The 22,767-nt window shown below is 39.9% G+C and overlaps 1 protein-coding gene across 3 annotated transcripts in view; it reads right to left on the reverse strand.

The window, feature by feature from the left end:
* TOGARAM1 (TOG array regulator of axonemal microtubules 1) overlaps nucleotides 1-22,767 on the reverse strand; it is a 62,912-nt gene that overhangs the window by 21,386 nt on the left and 18,759 nt on the right. Inside the window, exons 6-12 of one of the 3 annotated variants that reach the window (XM_056133644.1) lie at nucleotides 21,897-22,129; nucleotides 20,734-20,834; nucleotides 14,464-14,616; nucleotides 6,728-6,814; nucleotides 4,076-4,251; nucleotides 3,305-3,458; nucleotides 321-474 (exon numbers count right to left, since the gene is read on the reverse strand). In XM_056133644.1, coding sequence (XP_055989619.1) covers nucleotides 321-474; nucleotides 3,305-3,458; nucleotides 4,076-4,251; nucleotides 6,728-6,814; nucleotides 14,464-14,616; nucleotides 20,734-20,834; nucleotides 21,897-22,129 — 1,058 coding nt within the window. The remainder of the gene's footprint in view (nucleotides 1-320; nucleotides 475-3,304; nucleotides 3,459-4,075; nucleotides 4,252-6,727; nucleotides 6,815-14,463; nucleotides 14,617-20,733; nucleotides 20,835-21,896; nucleotides 22,130-22,767) is intronic. The other 2 variants (XM_056133645.1, XM_056133646.1) reach the window with 2 other exon arrangements.

The following is a 22,767-nucleotide window of genomic DNA, read 5'->3' on the forward strand; positions in this document are numbered from 1 at the left end:
AGCCTTACCCTCTGTACTATATTTCCAATCCTTAAAGCCACCATTTAAAAGTTAATTTTAATAGAAAATGTTTCAAGAATTTTTTGTGTGAGCTCAGAGACTGAATCCAGAACTTTATACATCCAAGGCAAGTGATCTCTACCACTGATCTTTATCACTGAGCCTGTGTCAAGCTTTAAGTAAAAATTTTACAGAAAATATTTGACAGTAATTTTTTTTTTGGTGGTGCCAGAAGGTATATACTTTACCACTGAGCCACATCCTTGGCCCCAAGAGAAAACTTTTGGAACTTAGTTGTAAAATAAGGATGAGATACTTACCAATCATCATCAGATAAGAGCCTTAGGGCTTCTATCAGTGCTATTTCTGGTTTGGAAAATGGCCGCAGTTCTGATGAATCCATTATTTCTGGACTGTGAGTGACTGAAGGCACCCTTTCTTTATATTGTGCAATGGTTCCAGGAGATGTATCAACTAAAGAAAAAATAAACATTAAATAAAATTTCAGAATTTGAGGCCAGAAAAAAATTTCAATAGGTTGAAGTACAAGCTTTATAAGCAGGGGGCCAAGGTTTGGAAAATGAAGTACAGAACTATCAATACTAGTGTGTACTTGCTATTGGATTCCACAGTTTATTTCTTAGTAATAATTATCAATATAAATAAAAATGATAAGCTATAATCCTTAAAATTTATTATTTTTATTCAAGCATTTTTTAATTAAATCATGATGAGATACAGTTACAAAGTTTTCATGTTTGAGTTTCAGTCACATAATGATCAAACACCCATCCCTCCACCAGTGCACATTTTCCACCACCATTGTCCCCAGTATCCTGCCCCCTCCCGCCCCATCCCAATCCTTCTTCTGCCTTGGCAGACAATTTTCCCCATACTCTCTCTTTGCTTTGGGGCATTGTGGTTTGCAATACAGATAATAAGAGGCTATCATGTTTGGTCCTTTATCTACTTTCAGCACACATCTCCCATCCCAAACAATCCCTCTAACGATCATTGCCTTAATTATCCAATCTCTATTCCAGCTACCTTCTCCTCCAGCTCATAAAGCAGGCTTCCAATTATGAAGCAGTATTCCTAGCCCTTGTGTCTACTGTCCTTGGGTGTCAGTCTCATGTTATATTCATGAATTTTTAATTTCAGGCTTTGATTATTACAACTCGCATTAGCCTAAGACTCTTAGAGTGTTTTCAGTTCTTTTAAATATTTTTTTTTTCACAGTGTTAAGGATTGAATTCAGGTGTCATCCATGCTAAGCACATAATCTGCCATTGAGTCACATCTTACATTCAATATTTTAAAAAATAACACAGGAGATGAGACACAAGGCCCAGAATCTAGTAAGTCCTCAACAATAGGCTGACTAGGTGATTTGGGCATTAATTTTGTTTCTTTCTTCTTTGGAAGCCCCCCTCCCCCATGCAGTAATACTCATGTATTACTCCTAGCAGTGTACTAGCAGGTACTATATTGTACCTGGTATCTAGCCTGAGTCTTCTGCATATATAGCATATATTCTAGCCATCCATGTTATCTTTTCAATTCAGTGCAATAACATTTTTTTTTCAAAAATCACACTCTGAACAAACTTTACCAACCTCAATTACCTTCACTATAAAATGAAACATCATTTCTCAATGGAACAGGAATATTTGCAGGAAGCATGAAAAAGATATTTGAGATAACTTTAATATTTATTGAGCAGGACAGTTTAGGCCTGTATCCCACCACCAGAGAGCTGATTAAATAGTGGAACTGAAAGGAAGCTACGTCTGTCTACTGATTCCCACCATAATTTCTTTCCACATGTAAACTCTACAGGTTAACACTTATGACACTCACGGTCACGGTCCTCCCGTTGTTCATCGATTTGCTCGAGCAGGCCCAGTAACGTCTCTTTCATGAGACTTGTTGTTACTGTGTTTGGCACATTGAATATGTCACGGGTAGCTTGCCAGGCTCTGCGGTGCCAGCGAGATACTCTTGGTAGCTTCCCGGACTCTCCAAGAGGGGCGGAGGAATCGAACTCGGGCCGGCCATGTTGGCTGTGTGCAAGGCAAACGCCCTACTGCTGTGCTATCGCTCCAGCCCATTTGTGACACTCACGGTCACAGTCCTCCCATTGTTCATCGATTTGCTCGGGCAGGCCCAGTAACGTCTCCATCATGAGACTTGTTGTTACTGAGTAACAGTTGTGACACTACTCAACAATTTTTTTTTTTTTTGCTTTTTGGGTCACACCTGGCGATGCACAGGGGTTACTCCTGGCTCTGAACTCAGGAATTACTACTGTTGGTGCTCAGGGGATCACATGGGATGCTGGGAATCGAACGCAGGTCAGTCTCATGCAAGGCAAACATCCTACCTGCTGTGCTATCACTCTAGCCCCACTACTCAACATTTAAATAAGTGACTTACCTGAAACTGAAACAGTAAAAGTTCTGGCCACTCTCCCTCTTACTCTTTTTGCTAATTTATCATTCATACTGTATTATAGAATCTAACATGGATATAGCTTAACACTGTATGTATGGCAAGGACCCAACACACTGGCCACCAGATGGTGAGCGCCATCTCACCATCAAAAAGACTCTCCATTCTCCCTCCTCACCCTTAATCGGTGCCTTCTTTTAACTGGCTTTCCTTTCTTTAATTTCCTTTTTTGCGGGGAGGGCTAGGGGCAAGAACCACTCCCAGTGCATAGGGCTTACACCTTGGCCACTCTCTACGATAAAAAAATGAAGAAAATGTTTGTTTTTTCCTCATTTTTTTTTTTTTTTTGGTACACACTCAGCTGTTCTCAGGGCTTACTCCTGGTTCTGTACTCAGGGATCATTTCTGAAGGGATTGGTGGTGGATATGGGGTGTTGGGCATTGAATCAGGGTCAGGCAGGTAGCCCTGATCCCCTAAGGACAATGTCTTAAGAATTTTTTCATTTTTTAACATTTCCATCTAATCAACAAAAATATTTTGTTTCGAGAGAAAAAAATCAAATTATGAGAAAGGATTAGTATTTATTATTTTATTTTGAAGCTACTGAGTATGCAAGTTTCAAGTTTATAGTTCAACACATTCAACTATTAATGCCCAAATTAAACCACAATATTGGTTTTAGAACAGTAATAGTTAAACACACAGACACACAAGGGGAATGAGGGGAAGGGCATGGAGTGACAGTACAGCAGTTAAGAAGCAGCCGATGCAAGTTTGATGCACTCCATATCATCCTTTGAGCACTGTCAAAACAAAAAATTTTAAGAAACACTAGAAATAAATTTTACTTACTTTCCAACGACATTTTCTCAGTTACTGTGTATTTCATCCGTTCCCAAGGATTTTGTTCCTTCTTTTCACAATCTTTGTTATCAAAAAGTTCTTTTTCTTCTTTTCTCTTTTGTCTCATCTTATCATAAGTAGATTTTGAAATAGAAACTTTATTCTGCACAAAAAATAAATTAAAATATCTGATACACGGAACTGCATTTCTAAGACATTAGCGATAGCACAGCGGTAGGGCGTTTGCCTTGCGCGCAGCCAACATGGCCGACCCGAGTTCGATTCCTCCGCCCCTCTCGGAGAGCCCGGCAAGCTACCGAGAGTATCTCGCCCGCACGGCAGAGCCTGGCAAGCTCCCTGTGACGTATTCGATATGCCAAACATAGTAACAACAAAGTCTCCAATAGAGACGTTACTGGGCCCGCTCGAGCAAATTGATGATCAATGGGAGGGCCTTATTCCAGGTATTCTAAAATTTAATACAATATAAAGATACTATTCAACATTACTCTTGAGTGTATTACTCCTTGAGTGTATCTTAGAAAACTGTTGAGTATGGACATACACATAAAAGTACATGCACAACATAAAGAACACTTAATACACAAAACTGAAAACATATTTGGTGAGGACAGAGAATAATTTGTAATTTTAATGATTAAGGTTCAGACATTTCAACCATACTGAGATGTAATCAAAACACTTTGGCACCCCAAATCTAATAAACCAAAAAAGGGACACATTTCAAATTTAAATCCATTAATTCACAATCAATCTTACATCTTTTGCATTCTCAACATCAAGATATGGTGGAATACTTTGTTGGACTGCTTTGCCATAAATCCCTGATGGTGGTTCAATACTTTGTTTAACTGCAAATGTATCCCCATTTTCCGCAGAAGATATCACAGACTGATTGCAGGTTTCTGGGGCTGAATGTGGATTTCCAAATACACCTGAAAGCAAACAACCAGTTGTTATAAACTACTTATATAATATAATCAAAAGTAAAACAAGGCTCATTATTTCAAGCAGGAACTTGAAGTATTAACTTGTGTAAACTCAAAAAAGACAGCAGCGCGGCTCTGTCTCTCCCGCCACCCGCGTTCGGTAGTCTCACAACGCTTCCCCCACCCTGGGGAGGTCGATGGCGATGGGCAGGCGAAGGAAGGAACGAGGGCCAGGCCGGTTGATGTGGCAAGGACAAAGCAATGTCATCCTACATTAACTTATAGTAGCATCATGATATTAATAGAATATGGTGAAATAATAAAGTATTAAAGTAAAACCCCAACAGGAGGATAATATAAGTGGTACTACAAGAGTTGAGGGACAACACTGTGGTAGAGCAACTGCTTTGAAGATACAGGTCACCAGTTTGAGCCCAGCACTCGCAATTAAGAGTGTAAACCCAACAACCAAATATTATCAGCACTGCAACCAAGCATGCATGACACTCATCATAATAATAATGAGAAAAGAAGAGGATAATTTAAAATAAGAGCTATCACAGGATATTTTAGGATAATAGCAGAAGAACTGCATAGTATAAATGCTGAATTTACAGAAAAAAAAGGCTAGTGTGAACTGAGTAATTTACAATGATTTCAGGAAGCACAAATTTAATCTAAAATTTGGAGACATGTTAGACGTTAAAGACAAATAAAGAGGAAGCAACAAATGAAGGATAAAATGAGGATGTTTATAAAGACCCGAACAGAGTAAGCATGTGGAATAAAAAATTAGTTTGACTGGCACAGCACAAATAAAGAGGTAATAGGAGATAAGTTTGCAGGAATAAACTGGAGTCAAGCTGAGGAAGCCTTTAAATTAACCTAATGAAGCTTCAGCAAAGTTGTTATTAAAGATTTCTGAGCAACATGTCCTAGTCACCAAAAATAAGATGTGTGACTTCAGTGTCTAGCATTACATTTGAGTTTTTAAATTAAGAAAAAAATGTGTTGGGATATGTTAATTTTCTTGTTTCAGGCTTAAACACAGCATTGCTCAGCGCTTCCTCTTGGCTCTGCGATCGAGTGTTACTTCTGGTGGGGCTCATACCCTGATGCTGGGGACCAAACCCAGGTTGGCTGCATCCAAGGCAAATGCCTTACTGGCTGTACTATCGCTCTAGCCTCTATGTTAATTAATAAGAACAATCCTTTCATAAAATATATGGGTACCAAATCATCATTCTGTAAACTAAAACTACCTTATAATTTTGTCAAATTATTTTCAATAATACTTTAAAAAATAAGTTTTTGTTTTTGTTTTGCTTTTTTTTTTCTGGTAGTGGGGAAGGGTGGTGCCAGGCCTGGAGTGTTCGAGGGCATTCCCTGGCTCTGTGCTACATGCAACCTAAGTGGGACTGACTACATGCAACATAAGTGTACTAATATTCTGGTCCCTGAAAAAAAGTTTTAAAATATATTTACAAATATATATTTGAATATATGTATATATTCAAAGATTCCCTAGAGTCCCTAAAATATATAAAAGGCTTCACCAGTGTTTCCAAAATCAGCAACACCAACGCTTGCCCCACCCCTGAAGGTTCGTGGAACGATTCTGAGGGACAGTAGTAGTCTCAAGTACAATTAGAAAGTCACTTTCTGTTTGTTTGCTTGAAAAAGATAGGTTTCTAGGATGGGTGAGAGGCATTGAGCAAATTATTTTCTGAAAGGAGAGGGTAGAAAAGAAAATTTTAAAAAGTCTAGACTTTATGTAGAAGATAACAAATTTATATTAACATATACATTTTAAGCTGATAAAATAAGGACTATCATTTGAATATAATCAATGATAAAACAGACTTAGTATCCCACTAAAACATCTCACACCAGTCTAAACTGCAGCTATCACAAAACTACTGATCCGGGGGCCAGAGTGACATGATAGCAAGTAGATTGCTTGCCTTGCATGCTGCCAATCAGGAATAGAACCCACCCTGAGCACAGAACCAAGAGTAAGCCATGAGCACTGTAGGGCATAGCGCAAAAATGAAACAAAACAAAACCTAATGACATAAATTAACTGTAGTTTCAGTACAGGATAGAAATACTTTTAGTTCTTTTAATACACATTCAGTACTCTTTTAGTTCTTCCAAGCAAATTTTTTTTTTTTTTTTTTTTTTTTTTTACTTTCTGGGTCACACCCAGCGATGCACAGGGGTCACTCACTCCTGGCTCTGCACTCAGGAATTATCCCTGGCGATGCTCAGGGGACCATATGGGATGCTGGAAATCGAACCTGGGTGCGCTGCGTGCAAGTCAAACGCCCTACCTGCTGTGCTATCACTCCAGCCCCCAAGCAAATAAAATTTTTAAAAAAGATATATTTAACATCTAAACCACACTCGATTCCTTTATGTATATGCTTTGTCCACAAGTAAAGGACAAGTATAACTAAAAAGCTATGAAACTTTGAAATACCTTTTCCAACAACTACTACTGAGTCTTGGGGTAAGGTACTTGTTGATGCAAAGTCAAACCCGGAAATTTGTTGTAAATTTGACGATCCTGTAAATCCGAAAATAAATAAATAAATAAATGGGGATAAATAAAACCTGCTCTTAAAATACTATTATATTTTTTAATACTAAAACATGGTCATTTATAAATTTAAAATTTTTTTCACACAACAAATTTATGACCCAACTGCAAAAAAAAATTTATGGAATTTTGTTTGGTTTTTGTTTTGAGGGGACACCTGGCAGTGCTGGGGACCATATCCAGTTTGAGCTTGGTGTTGCTCTAAGTACAATACTCAGTGCCAGCACAATAAAGTGCCAGTGATTAAGTCCAAGCCTCCTTTTTTCTTTTTTTTTATTAGTGAAACACCCTGAGGTACAGTTGTTGACCTTAAAAATTTTTGTACTTGGGTTTCAGTTGTACAATGATCGAGTACCCATCCCTCCACCAGTGCCCATTTTCCACCACCAATGATCCCAGTATCCCTCTCACCCCTCCACTCCCCCTCCACCCTATTCCGCCTCTGTGGCAGAGCATTCCCTTTCGTTCTCTCTCTCCTTTTGGTTGCTGAGGTTTGCAAAAGAGGCACTGAGTGGCAAACATGTTCGGTCTATATCTACTTTGAGCATGCAATTCCCATCCTGGGAGCAACCTCCCCACATCCTTTATTTGGTGTTCCCTTCTCTGTCTGAGCTGCCCTCTCCCCTAGCATGTGTGGCTAGCCTTCAAGCCATGGAGTAAACCTCCTGTAACTTATCGTGACTAATCTAGGATATTAGTCTCCTATTTTGTTACTTTATATTCCCCAGATGAATGCAATCTTTCTATGTCTGTCCCTCTCTTTCTGACTCATTTCACTTAGCATGATACTTTCCATGTAGTACCATTTGTATGTAAATTTCATGAATTCACCTTTTCTAACAGCTGCATAGTACTCCACTGTATAGATGTACCAAGGTTTCTTTAACCAGTCATCTGTTCTTGAAGCCCGAGCCTCCTTTATGCAAAGCATGTGTTCAGCCTGTTGAGCCATCTCTCTGGCTCCAAGAATTTACAATTTAGTTATCTCATGGCAATCTGTACTTTTCTAAGTTACCTTTTATTTCAATTTATAACTTCTCCTTTCTATTAGGGAGGGAAAAATTAATAGGTATATTGGCAGATAGACAGTACAGGGGTCAAGGCACTCTCTTTGCACATGGATAACCATGGTTCAATCAATCCCTGGCACTGCACATGGTTTTCTTAGCACCACCAGGAGTGATTTCTGAGGACAGAACAGGAGCAATTAATTGCTGAGCACCACTGGGAGAGGTCCAAAATGTATCTCCCCGAAAAAAAGATGAACATGAATGGGAATTCTATCTTAGTTCTAGTAGTTCTTTCTAGAACCTTGTAGCATAGAAGCTAGCATCCACAAAGTGTCTAACAAATATATTACACGCAGAAGAAAAGAAAATATATATATATATATATATATTACGTTAAAGAAAAGTAGTTAGCTATTTGTGAGCTTATTTCCTTTTGGGTCATCTCCCAGGCTCAGAACCAAATTTTGTGGGGGCAGGGTGTGGTTTGGCCCCATCTGGCAATGCTCTGGGCTTACACCAGGCTCTCTGCTTATTATCATACTTAAGCCAATAACTTCCTTTGGCTATATGTGAACAAGGTTTATACCTTGAAAAACTTTTTAATAAATCTTTTTTTGTTTGAAGGACACTCCCAGTTGTGCTCACTGTTTACTCCTTATTCTGCTCAGGGATCACACCTTGTGGTGCCTGGGGGACCATATGTGATGCTGGGAATCCAATTCGGGATGTGAAAGGTAAGTGCCTTAATCCCTCTACTCTATCTGGTCGCAGACCTTTTATTTTTTTAAAGAGAGAAACACATGAAGGTGATCGCTTTTGATATTTTTCTTTGGTATAATTTGAAATAAGGGTTAGGTGTATGACTTAGCAGGAAAACACTTGCCTTGCATAAGCTAGGCTCTGAGTGCCCTCTCAGCACCAGACACAAATATCATTTGTAATCATAAAAATTAATGTCCTTTGTATATCATATGCCAAAAGAAATATCGCATAACTCCAATTGGTGTTCAGTAACCAAGAAAGGCAAATTTCAATAAATTGAACAATTTGTCCAACAACAGTCCACAAATTGTCAAGAAATGGTGATACATAGCTTAGATTTACACATAAAGTAGCAAGAAATTACTAAATAATTACACAAATCTCACAAAGAAATATATAAAGTACAAGTTCTTTTTCTTTTCTTTTTCCTTTTCTTTTTTGGGGCAGATGCTCAGGGATGACTGCTTGCTCTGTGGTTAGGAATTACTCTTGGCGGGCTCAGAGAATCACTTGGGATGTCAGGGATCTAACCTGGGTCAGTTTCATGCAAGGCAAGCACTTCACCCACTGTACTACCGCCATTGCTCTGGCTTCTTTCTACTTTTTTCCTTTTTCTTTATATGAGGTGCCTGGGATTGAACCCAAGGCCTCAAATATTCAAGTAGTGACTCTACCAGTGGGCCATATACCTGGATCAAGAATACATTAACTCTAAGTAGCTGAACTTATTTTTAATGTTACCTTTACTTTTTCCACTAATTTTCTTCCAAACAAAGAAATGTTAATCAAGTCTCAATTCTAAAGTATAAATTAAAATTATTTTTTGTTTTGGGAGTCACACCTGGTGGTGTTCAGGTCTTACTTCCAGATCTGTACTCAGGGATCAGTCCAGCTCAGGAGACTGTCAGTTGAACCTGGATCACCAGGTGGGAGACAAGTGCCTTACCAGCTATACGAGCAGGGTCAGGGCTGAGCATCTTCCACCCAGATCCTCCATCTTCAAGTAGGCAGGGGTCACACCCACCAACTGGCCCCCTGGCACCCGTGTAATCTCATCAACAGCCAAGATCCAGAAACTATAAAACCCAGCTCCCAGAAGCGCACAGCTGCAGGACATCTTATTATCTCATTCTTTCTTTGGACAACCTGGCAGGCTACCGAATGTAACCTGCCCACACAACAGAGTCTGGCAAACTCCCCTTGGCGTACCCAATATGCCAAATACCAGTAACAATGATGGGTGTCATTCTCCTAACCCTGAAAAGAGCCTTGAATATGGCACTTTTTAAAATCTCAGGGCTAGGATGAAGGAGACATTACTGGGGCCTGCTTGAGGCAATTGACGAACAACAGGATGATGGTGATGGTGATTACCCCTAACTCACTTAGAGAAACCACTAATTTCTGGAATCAAGTTTGCAAATATTCTTGGCATTCAACATTAGTCACTTTCACTGCCATTATTTGGTGTTTGTAGGTATTTTGACAGAAAGCATGCAGGTTCAAAAGAACAAGCAGAGAACAAAGGGGGAGGAAGTGTTTCAGAGAAATAACCTTTTCTTTTTACTGTTAGGGGTGGGAGGGGTATGGGGGGAGCTGAGTGGGGGATAGGGCATGGGGCACACAATGCAGTACTCCAGGCTTACTCCTGGTTCTGCGCTGAGGGATCACTTCTGGCAGGCTTGAGGGGCCATACGGGATGCTGGGGATTGAACCCAGATTGGCTGCATATAAAGTAAATGGTCCACCCACTGTGCTATCGCTACAGTCCTTTTATTATGTGTGGTTTTGGGGCCTCAACAGGTGACGCTCAGAAGTTACTCCTGGCTCTGCACTCAGGAATTATGCACAGGGGATCATTTGGAATCAAACCTAAGTCAACTGCATGCAAGACAAATGCCCTACATCCTGTACTAATCTTCATCCCCAAGAGAGAAATAATCTTAAATATGGTGAATTTTTCTTGCAAAATGAACCCACTCACACATGGTATTCAATCCTAATATGTCTTTTGGAATTACTTTTTCCCTGTAGCAGTACACTCAATATATACTTTAATATAGGCAAGCACCCTACCTACTGTACATTCTCAGCCACCACCACCCCGTTTTTTAACACGAGAAACACATTACAAAATACAAAAACACCCACTTGTGTTAAGCAGGGGCTAGAGCGATAGCACAGTGGTAGGGCGTTTGCCTTGCAGGCAGCCAACATGGTCGACCCGAGTTCGATTCCTCTGCCACTCTCGGAGAGCCTGGCAAGCTACCGAGAGTATCTCGCCTGCACGGCAAAGCCTGGCAAGCTACCCATGATGTATTTGATATGCCAAACACAGTAACAACAAAGTCTCCAATGGAGATGTTACTGGGCCCGCTCGAGCAAATCGATGAACAATGGGAGGACAGTGATAGTGATAGTGATAGTGTTTTAAGCAGAGTCACAGCAACTGTTATCCGGAATCTGTTATTCCCCCAGTGCCACAGTAGATCATGCAATCTCAAGTCACTGCCAGATGTGTGAGAGCACTGTAACTAAACTGTGTAATTCTTGCGAGAACTACACCTACATGATGTGTGAACACCACAGTCAGGAGAACAAGTGTGGGTCGCAGATTAACTTCCATTGAGCGGTACAATCAGAATGTGTGCAAGCACAACTTAATGAGTGCAACTTCAGTCAGAACATCAACATGCGCCGTCCCCCACGCCCCACCGAGGTCGCCAGCTGCCCCCCACGAGCGGCTCTCCGGCACGGCCACGGCCCCGGAGGCACAAGGACTTAGCACAGAGAACCAGCCGCTTGGAGCAGAAAAGCAAATGGACTTGTGTTGATCCGCACCACCAAGCCTGCCCGGAGGGGGAAGGGCGTTGACCAGCCCGCCCGCTCCTCTCTGGAAAGAAAGATGGCGGCCGCACGGGAGCCTTGTGGAAAGTAGGTTTGAGCCGGGCTCGGGGGAGCGGCGGGGACCTCATGGGAAGGGGGGCTTTGTGGGCCGTCCCCCACGCCCCACCGAGGTCGCCAGCTGCCCCCCACGAGCGGCTCTCCGGCACGGCCACGGCCCCGGAGGCACAAGGACTTAGCACAGAGAACCAGCCGCTTGGAGCAGAAAAGCAAATGGACTTGTGTTGATCCGCACCACCAAGCCTGCCCGGAGGGGAAAGGGCGTTGACCAGCCCGCCCGCTCCTCTCTGGAAAGAAAGATGGCGGCCGCACGGGAGCCTTGTGGAAAGTAGGTTTGAGCCGGGCTCGGGGGGGGGGGGGGGGGGGCGGCGGGGACCTCATGGGAAGGGGGGCTCTGTGGGCCGTCCCCCACGCCCCACCGAGGTTGCCAGCTGCCCCCCACGAGCGGCTCTCCGGCACGGCCACGACTCCAGGGCACAGAAACCAATCTCTTAACTAGCTAACTTTTAATAGAAATTCTTCCAGGGTCAATAAGTAAAATAGCAGAAATTCAAAACCGCGCGGCCGCTATCATTTTATTCTTAAACCAAGTTGTAGAAAGCAAATCATTTCACAACACTGTTTCAGCATGTCTGATTGGGGGGGGGGGGGGGTGGGTCGTAAACTCTAAACAATAATTGTGCATCTTCTATCGAAATAATCTATCTAGTCAAAGTAGATAGAGTATTAACTAGAACTCATCTGCCTCACAAGAATTGGGAGGGGTGGGAGGTGGGGGTCTATTGGGGTTCGGGGTTAAAAATGAGTATTGGTAAAGGGAAATGTGTTCGGTATCTACATGACTGAGACCTAAACCCGAAAGCTCTGTAACTTTTCCCACAGTGATTCAATAAATAAATAAATTATTTAAAAAAAAAAAAAAAAAGAACATCAACATGCACCATACCTAAGGTATGCAACCATAGGCACTGAGGTCATGTGAGCAGAAGTGTGGGAGACAGAGTAACAACAACAAAACAATGGATAACTCATTTTTGCCTGCGTTTTTTGTGAACAATGAATGAATTACTTCATAGATCATTTTTTTTTTAATTTAAAAAAAGGACTATGTTTCAAGTGGCCAGAGAGATAGTACAGCAGGTAAGGCACTTGCCTTGCATGCAGCTGACCCAGGTTAGATCCCTGGCATCTCAAATGGTTCCCTGAGCAGCGACAGGAGGGATTTCTGAGTGCAGAGCCACGAATAACCCTGGGATATCACCAGGTATGTAGCTCAAAAACAAACAAAAAGGACTATGTTTCTAACCAAGTCCTCTCTTAATATGGTTTATTTAATAAATATATGTATATATTTTATATGTATATATATGATATGGGCTGGAGCGATAGCACAGCGGGTAAGGCTTTTGCCTTGCATGCAGCCAACATGGCTGACCCAGGTTCGATTCCTCCGCCCCTCTCAGAGTATCTCGCCCGCAAGGCAAAGCCTGGCAAGCTACCTGTGATGTATTCGATATGCCAAGCACAGTAACAAGTCTCACAATGTTACTGGGCCCACTGGAGCAAATCAATGAACAATGGGAGGACAGTGACAGTGATATATGATATGTACATAAACTATATGTACATATACTTATGAAATAAACCTATATACATGTGGCCTAAGATGATAAGAAATCACAGAAGTTGATCTTAGCACAATTATAATTGCTACACACAGAAACTGATAGCTTCTTACACTTGCTGGTAGATTATAATGCTTACGCATGGTGATTATAATTCTGCAGCACTGTCCTCCTGTTGTTCATCAATTTGCTCAAGTGGGCACCAGTAACGTTTCCATTGTGAGACTTGTTGTTACTGTTTTTGGCATTTCTAATACATCACGGGTAGCTTGCCAGGCTTTGCTGTGCGGGCAGAATACTCTCGGTAGCTTACCGAGCTCTCCAAGAAGGGCGTAGAAATCGAACCTGGGTCAGCCATGTGCAAGGCAAACACCCTACTTGCTATGCTATCACTCTGGCCCGATTATAATTATTTTATTTAAATATTTATGTTCTTCAAAATCACTGGAGCTGGGGAGATGGTGCAAAAGGTTGGAGCACATGCTTTTCACACAAAAGCTCCAAGTTTGTTTCCCAGTACCACATGTTTATCCAGCACCACTCATGATCCTGAATACCACGATATGGCCCCAAAGCAACCAAATTTTAAAAAATCACTTTCTGGGCAAAGAGTTAATATGCTGGGTAGGGTCCTTGCCTTGCATGTGGCTGACCCATGTTCGATCCCCAGAATCCAATACATCCCCTGAGCACAGCAGGAGTGATCCCTGAGCACAGAGCCAGGAGTAATCCCAGAGCAAAGCCAGATATGTTCCCCAAACAAAATCACTTTCTCTTAAGTCTGTGGGAGAGTTTTAAATGTTGTAATAAGATCTCTATGAAAAAAAAAAGAAACAGCTACCACAGATATACAACTTATTAATAAGTTGGGGTTTTGTTTGCTTGTTTTAGTTAATAAATTGTTAATGACTCATGTGATAAAGTCTTTTCGGGTTCTACCACAGGGAAATTAAATTTCCGCTTATACAGTTTTACTCCATGGTTACAGCCTAAGTAGGCTAAGAGGAGTCATTTACTAACATTGTTTCTCTACCCCATGAAAGTGGTAAGTGTATGTGTATCCTGGGGTAAGAAGGGATTTCTAGTTTTAACAAACTCTATGGCTATTTACTTTCCTACAGTGGCTTTTTAAGAACAGTTATAAACCAATACATAAATCTAAAGCTGCTCTATTCAACAAAATTATTTTAGAAACAATACATTAACACAAAGAATTGAAAAACCTCAAAAGTGAGACATCTCAGTTAATGTTTAGAGAGGATTCTAGTTTAGAGATAGCTAACCTTAAAAAGTAATTGCCAGGATATTTACTAACCTTTTGTATGTTTAAAATGTCTTGGGTGTTCCTTATTTTGTATTTTTGAAACACTAGCTGAAATGTCATGTGACCTATCATTTTCCAAATGACCACATCCAAACCCATAGTTCATTCGTTGACCGATTATGCTTACACTGGATGTTGTGATCCCTAAAAAAATAAATACATAAAAGTATTTACTTGAACGATTTAGATAGTGATATTGTAGATAGGTACATAGCTCTCCTCTAAGTCCTTCTAATGTTTTTAAAAGGTCAGTAATACAATACTAAAATTTTTAACTTAAAAGATTATAATAAAAACACTTTAATGCATTTTACCTTTCCTAGTAGATAAAAATGTTTATTATAAGCTTATATTAAAATATTTAAATTAATTACAAAATTTATGTTTGAATGATAAGGTAATATATATCCTTAAAATGACAAGTATTTTATGGCAAATAACACTTTAAACTTTGAGTCAAAAAAAATTAGAATCTAAATTGTATATTAGGAGAGTTTAAGATTCTACAAGTCTTTTTTCCTCTCTGTGTAATGGGTATACATTGGCCTGGCTAGTGAGGCAGTAAACTGTATAGCTATTATAGAGCTCAGAATATAGAACCATGTTTCCTGGCTATCTAATTCAGAACGCTGTCACTTAAAGGCTAAGCACTTAAAAGTACAGATAAGAGCAGTCCCTCTTTTAGAACTAATGTGGGGACTAAGTAAAGGAAATATATATAAAGAGTTGTACATTATGCATAGTATATTGTAAATACTCAAATGTTATTTTAAAAAGTAAAGTGTATCAAAACCTTAAAGAAAAACTGTATCATAAAATTTTAGAAGTAAAAATTGATGAAATTAAATCAGAGTATCAAGAACCAGAATATTTAATTTTGCTTTATGACAAACACATTTTACATATTAAATAAAATAGCTGCCAGATACTAATACTAAGTCATTTTTTTTAAAAGGGAGGTAACAGAACATATAAAAATTCAAATGTAGGTATCCATTCAACAAAAAAACAAAAGTTAATTTACATTTGAATTTTCAAACTGATTATCCTAAATATAGGGTGTTTAAAACCACAAAATATCAACTAAATGAAAAATTCTAGTGGATGTATATTTGAATCACCAGCAAACTTTATATAGCACCTATGTAAATCATTAATAGTTTGAAATATAATTTGTCTTTAAAAATAGGTAGAGGAGCGGACTGCTGACAATTGGGTTAAAGAGGATTACGATAAAGTACACTCAAATCACAAATCACAAATCATCCTGTTATTCGTCAATTGCCTCGAGCAGGCCCCAGTAACATCTCCTTCATCCTAGCCCTGAGATTATATTCAAGGCTCTTTAGGAGAATGAGACCCATCATTGTTACTGGTATTTGGCATATTGGGTACGCCATGGGGAGTTTGCCAGACTCTGCCGTGTGGGCAGGCTACGTTCGGTAGCCTGCCAGTTTGTCCAAAGTAGGAATGAGATAATAAGATGACACAATAAGATGCCGCGGCCGCATTCGCATTCGCATTCGGTTCCGGGAGCTGGTTTTTATAGTCTCTGAGTCTTGGCCGTTGATGGGATTACACAGCGCCAGGGGGCCAGTTGGTGGGTGTGACCCCCACCTACTGGAATTTGGAGGATCTGGGTGGAGGATGCTCGGCCCAAATCCAAGTAGGTTTGGAGATCTCGGCCCCGGAACCCGCGTGGCTTTGTCCCTCTGCCAGTACCTTCATGTGTACCTTCATGTGCCCCCGCACCTGGCTATCCTCGCCCGGGCCCCTTGGAGGGGAGCAGGTTGAGCTTTCCTCCCCACCCCGACCAAGGCTCCGGCAGCCAAAGACCTCCAGGACCAGCCACCACCATGCTGAGACTACTCTCCGCACACATGAAGTTACTGGCAGAGGGACAAAGTCACGCAGGTTCCAGGGCCCAGATCTCCAAACCTACTCGGATTTGGGCCGAGCATCCTCCACCCAGATCCTCCAAATTCTAGTAGGCGGGGGTCACACCCAACAACTGGCCCCCTGGCGCCGTGTAATCCCATCAGCGGCCAAGACACAGAGACTATAAAAACCAGCTCCCAGAAGAGAACAGTGCAGTCTCCTGCCCCCGCTCCTGGCTATCCTCGCCCGGGCCTCCTGGAGGGGAGCGGGTTGAGCTTTCCTCCCCACCCCGACCAGGGCTCTGGCAGCCAAAGACCTCCAGGACCAGCCACCACCATGCTGAGACTACTCTCCGCACACATGAAAGTGCACTAAGTTTTTAAAAACAAAATAACCTAATATTAAATAATAAAGGTTGTCTGAAAGTAATGTGGAAATCTAAATTTTGTTTTTATAATTAGTTCATAAATAAAGCCTCATAAAGATAGGTAAAGCTCGTAAAACTTAGCGCTTTGCCTCATAAGGCTTTGGAGGAAAAGCTTTTGATCGTAACTAATTCTATAGGGAAAAGTTGCAATGACATCATTCAAAAGATTAGCACAATGTGCTGAATTGTGCTGTGATGGAATTGTGATGGTGGAGTACAAAAGTATTCTTTGTTGGAAATACTATTATAAAGACAAATTTGGGTTTATAACATTAGTCTTATCCTCAACATCTTTATTTTCATGCTTTAGCAATTAAATAAGGATAAACTGGTGTGAGTAAATCACTTACTGAAAACAAAACAAATTCTGTTCTACAGCAAAAAATGTAAACCCAACTTGAGAAAATCCTAACTATTAACACCTTTTTTTTACCTTTTTGGGTCACACCCAGCAATGCGCAGGGGTTACTCCTGGCTCTGCACTCAGGAATTAATCCTGGCGGTGCTCGGGGGACCATATGGGATGCTGGGAATCATACCTGGGTTGGCCACGTGCAAGGCAAATGTACTATCACTCCAGCCCCCCAAACATCTTAACACTGTGATAGCCTCTTAAATATAACAAAAATATCTCATAGTGAATTATAATCTAATTTATCTGTTAAAAATATAAATTTCTAAATTTGAAAACTGATTCATTAGTTAGGAGTAAAGGCCAAACAATCCATATGTTCTACGTTTGATTCTTAGGATTAAGGAAGTTTGAGAAACACTGAATAGTAGTCAAGTTGACTCCTGCATGTAGAAAAATGTATTAGTATAAAACATTCCACTAAATTTAAATGACATACAAGGTCACACAACTAGGATGAAGTCAAACCTAGGTTTTCTAAATATCTCTTTAAAAAAAAAAGTTTAGGGGCAATACATGACAGTGCTCATTGTTTACCTCTGGCTCTGAACTCAGAGATCCCCATGAAGGGGATCTAAACCCGGTTCAACTGCATGCAAGGCAAATGCCCTACCTGCACTACTACTGTTCTGGCCCTAAGTCTATTATTTTTTCCATTTCAATGATATTTTCACAAATGAGGATTCTATATAGACTGAATATAATTTAACAAAAAAATATTTCTCAAACATGTATTAACAATGTACATTTATAATTTATTAGAATGATCATCCAAGAAAAAGATTAAATAATTTTAATCGTTCCCTTAGGGGAATAAAGACATTATGCATCAGGTCTTTTTATATGTTTTATATACCTCAACATTTACCAGTCTTAAGGTTTACGTTATTAGGTAAAGGAACTGAATTTCAAAGCAGTTCTTTGCACAGAGCATGAGTAGAGTTAATAAATATCAAACTGGAATTCCAAATGCAAGGTCTGTCAGATAACACAGCAAACACTCTTCTATTGTTTACAGCAGACTATTTCCTTACTGAGCACAAATTTTGTGGAAGGCAATATAGCAGATACACGATTGAGTTTGTGTTCACGAAAACCAGCTTAGGCATTTGAGTAGGTGACTGAAGGAAAGCTATCTCTGAGGAACAATATTTTGAATCCTTGAATATGAATCCAGAAAAGTAAAATAGGGTACCCTGCTCTGGGAGACCCTTCTTATAATCTGGGAGCTTCTCTGCCTTACTCTCCTTTCCTTTCTGTTTCCCTAAATAAAGTCTTTTGCTGAATTCATTCATTTTGCTCTCAGGTTCCTTACTTTCAACTTTGATTACTTGAAGACAAGAACCTGCTACATTTATCCTGTCCTCATTATCCACCAAGGTAAAGTGGCAAATTCAGTTTCTCTTTTCTGTTGTGGTTTTTTGTTGTTGTTGTTGTTTTTGGTTTTGTTTGGGGGCCAATCCCAGCATGCTCAGGGGTTACTCCTTGCTCTGCACTCAGAAATTACTTCTAGTGATGCTAGGAGACCTAATAAATCAGGGATAGAACCCAGGTTGGCTGCGAGCAAGGTAAGTTCCCTACTTGCTGTATTAGTGCTCTGCCTGAATTCAGCCTCTGACTAAAGTTTACTTTTCTTTCTCTCTCTCTCTCCAACCTTGCAACATGTAATACTGAGAGCAGTGGCAGCTCCTCCTATGCAAACCTACAGATACTGGTCTTATGCTCCTGCTCACCTACTGACAACTAGTACAGCAGCTGTGATCAAGGGGGACTGGAGAATTGAGATCTTGCCCAAAGCTCCCTCTCTCCTAAAGCTCTATTTTGGGTACTTTGTCACAGCCCAAAAAGGTCATTTTACTCTACAAACTCAGAATGTGTTCTCTGTATCTTCCTTTCAGAATCACTGGGAGTAAAACACAGGTTCCCAGAAGGACTACTGAAGAGTGCTGAGGCCATTCCCTGAGGCATTCCTGGAAGCCCCCGGGGATCCCTTTCTCTTCTCTTCAGCTTGAGTTAAATTCTCATCTCTCAGTCTGGCAATTCAGAGCCAGCATAGAGCTCTGCTAACCATATTTTTCTCTTTCCTGCTATATTGCTTTCACATTACACTTCATAGCAAACCAGAACTGGATCTATCCCCACAAAAAAAAGAAAAAGCAAGTAAGAAAAAAAATAAACGTAAGTAAAATAATTATAACACTCCTATAAAGATATCAATGCAAAGTGCATTAGTATCACCAGAGGTAATAATCAATTTTGTTTGTTAATAGGGAAAGGCTTCTCAGAGAAAGCAATTGAGCTGTTTCTAATACAGGATATAGTGCAGATTCTAGATTTTTATCCAGAACAGACAGTAAAAGCAAGTACAAAGATATAGAAAATGGTAAAAAAGGAGACTAAGGTGAGGGAGGTAGCTCCAAGGCTGGAGCCCACGCACACATGCTGGAGCCCCACAGGGACCACCTGGAGCAAATACAAGGAACACCAGGTTCCACCAAAAAAATTAAATTAAAAATAAAAATATGCATATTTAGGAGGAAGAAATTAAAATTCTTGACAATCAGTCCACATACTGCCTTGTTTGAGCACCACACCCAGTGCTTATAGCTTTCTCATCCTGGCTCTGCTCATAGGGATCATTCCTAGCAGGTCCGGGAAACCATAATCCCCTATGTATTTTATTTTGGTAATAAATCTATTTATTGAGCAGAAAGGCTATCAATCTAAAATTCCAGGTTAACAAAATTATTAATAAAAAATACGCATTAACTTAATTACCAGTAGAACTTCCAGTCTTAAAATGAAATTGCCTTTGTTTTAGTTTTGTATTTTGGGGCCACATCAGGTAATACTCAGTAGTTACTCCTGTCTCTGCACTCAGGAATCATCCTGGTGGTACTGGGGGGACCATATGAGATGTCGGGGATCGAACTGGGGTCAGATAGGTGAAAGGCAGGCATCTTAGAGGCTGTGTTCTCTCTCTGGTCTCCAAATTGTTGGGGTTTTGTCTGTTTGTTTGCTTTCTGGGTCACACCTGGCAATGCACAGGGGTTACTCCTGGCTTTTGCACTCAGGAATTACTCCTGGCAGTGCTCAGGGGACCATATGGGATGCTGGGAATCGAACCCAGGTCGGCCGCATGCAAGGCAAATGCCCTACCCACTGTATTATTGCTCTAGTCCCCTAGAATGCTTTCCATGATGTCCAGGGTTTCCAAACTATCCTGGTATATTAAAATGAAATAGATAATTTTCTCTAATTCAGATGACCAAAATATATTCCACGTAAACTAAATCAAAATGTCTATGAGTAGGAGAGAGTTAAAGAGTAAATGTTACTTAGACAAAGATTTTTTTTCCCTAAGAGTAAACATTTATTCTTGTGAAAATGATCTGTTAAGTAATATTAAAGGTGTATAGTCCTAACTGGTAATTATAAATATTCTAAAATACTGAATTCATTATTTTATTTATATCATTTGAAATATCTTATTTTTTTATTTAAAAAAAAAGGAAATGTTTGTAAAGTGATTATAAAATTGTACCTGCATTGGGACTTTGTTCAGTTACAGAAGAACTTTTATTTTTTGCAGAAGAAAGTCTAGGTGGACAAGGTTTTGATCCAAATGTTGGAAATACGTCAGACCTACAATGGAATAAGATAATTTCAATACATGTTTATGAATTAGGGCTATTCAACAAAATTACATCAAACACTGTATATTTTATTAACCCACTACACTTGGAGAAATAAAGCAGCAATAAGTATGAAAAACTATGGCTTCCCTGGTTCACTTTTTGAATTTCCAATTAGACACATGATCAATTCTTATTTATAAAAAAAAAAAAATCAACAAAAAGTGAGATTCTCTGAATTACACATGAAAAGTCCAAACTAAAACTAAGCTAAATTATCCCTAATTATATAAGTTTTTGTATTTGTTTGTGTCCCCCCCCCCAACTCACTGGTGCTCAGGGGACCAGATGGGGTGCTAGGGATTGAACCCAGGTAAGCTGCATGCAAGGCAAATGTTCTATCTGCTATAGTACTGCTCCAGCCCCCAATGATACAATTTCAACTTCATATAAAAACACAACTATTTCTAAATAAGTTCAAAGAGTTTTGGGGCCAGGGAGATAGTACAGTGAATAGGGCATTTAATTTGCATACAGTCGCCCTGGGATCAATCATCAGTACCCCATATAGTCCCTGAACCGTAGGAGGAATTATTCCTGAATTCAGGGTCAGGAGTAAGTCTGGAGCATTGCCAGATGTGGCAGACATACACACACACAAAGAGAGAATTTGGCAAATGCTACTTTTTGTATGTGCTTTCCTGACACTGTAAGTCTATAGCATTGTTGCAGTATAGACTGGAGACACAACACAACAAAATAAGCATACACTTTGTATGTGGGAGTCCTGGGTTCAATTCCCTGACCAAATGGTCCCTGAGTATAACCAGAAGCAACACCTGGACAGAGCTGGGAGAAGCCTTTGAGCACCACCAGATATAGCCCCAAAATAAAAATAAGAAAATAAATATAATTCAACATATTTTAAAGCTATAAATTGTTTTAACATTTTTTTTAATGTGCTATTTTAAACTAGGGAAAAGGCCAAAGGAAAAAACCTCAAATGTGATACTGAGTTTCAGGTTAGAACTTACAGATTATCATCCATTAACTATGTCAAAAAATAACATACATTATCCTCTTCCCCTGGGGAGTTGTAGACAGAGAAGAAGTTAATGATTCTTGGCTGTAAACACCACTTTCACTGTAAGAGCTGATGTTTGGAGAGGAAGATCGAGAGGGGGAGTCCACAGTTAAATCAAGCTTAATTGCAGAGTCAGGGCTTTCAAGATCAGAAGTACTGCCACTCAGTTTTGCTCTTTTCTTAGCAGCACTATTACGAAGGGACCTTAGAGAACTTTGCATCTAAGAAGAAAATAAAAACAACTTTACAAAATAAGTATTGGTAAAGGTTACCCTTATATTTTAAATTCCATGACAAGCTCCAATCCAGAACTAATGATAAATGTTACATATAAGTACATAATATAAAAATATAGTTATCACTCAGTTTTTTACAATGAACAGCCAACTGGTTTCTAACCTAAACAAGAAAGAACCCCAAGTTATTTTTCATATTGTTCCAGAACTAGGCAAAATGAGTAATATATAATAATTCAATCAACAGGAGACAGTGATGAATTTCATACCCAAGTTCCTTCTCCCCACCTATGATAGTAATTGAAAGAAACCTGGGATGTAGCAACCCCTCTTTTCTCAGCACATCCAACATTCTGAAAAACAATGAAGATCTTCACACCAAAAACTTCAAATCATAGTACCTTCTAAAGGAAAACAGTACATATCCCCACTAAGGAGAGCATAAAAGGCTAAAGTCAGAATAGGATGAAAAAATTTCTCAGAAATCAATCTTAACAATATGGAAATGGAAGGCCTACTAAACAGTGCATTTAAAATAACTTTCTGAAAACAATCCATTAAATATATTAAGCGCATGTTAGTGCAAACATTAAATGAAGTGCAGGGGCAGAAAGAATCCTTAC

This window comes from Sorex fumeus, unplaced genomic scaffold (assembly GCF_029834395.1).
Source record: "Sorex fumeus unplaced genomic scaffold, SorFum_2.1 ptg000098l, whole genome shotgun sequence".
Taxonomy (NCBI): domain Eukaryota; kingdom Metazoa; phylum Chordata; class Mammalia; order Eulipotyphla; family Soricidae; genus Sorex; species Sorex fumeus.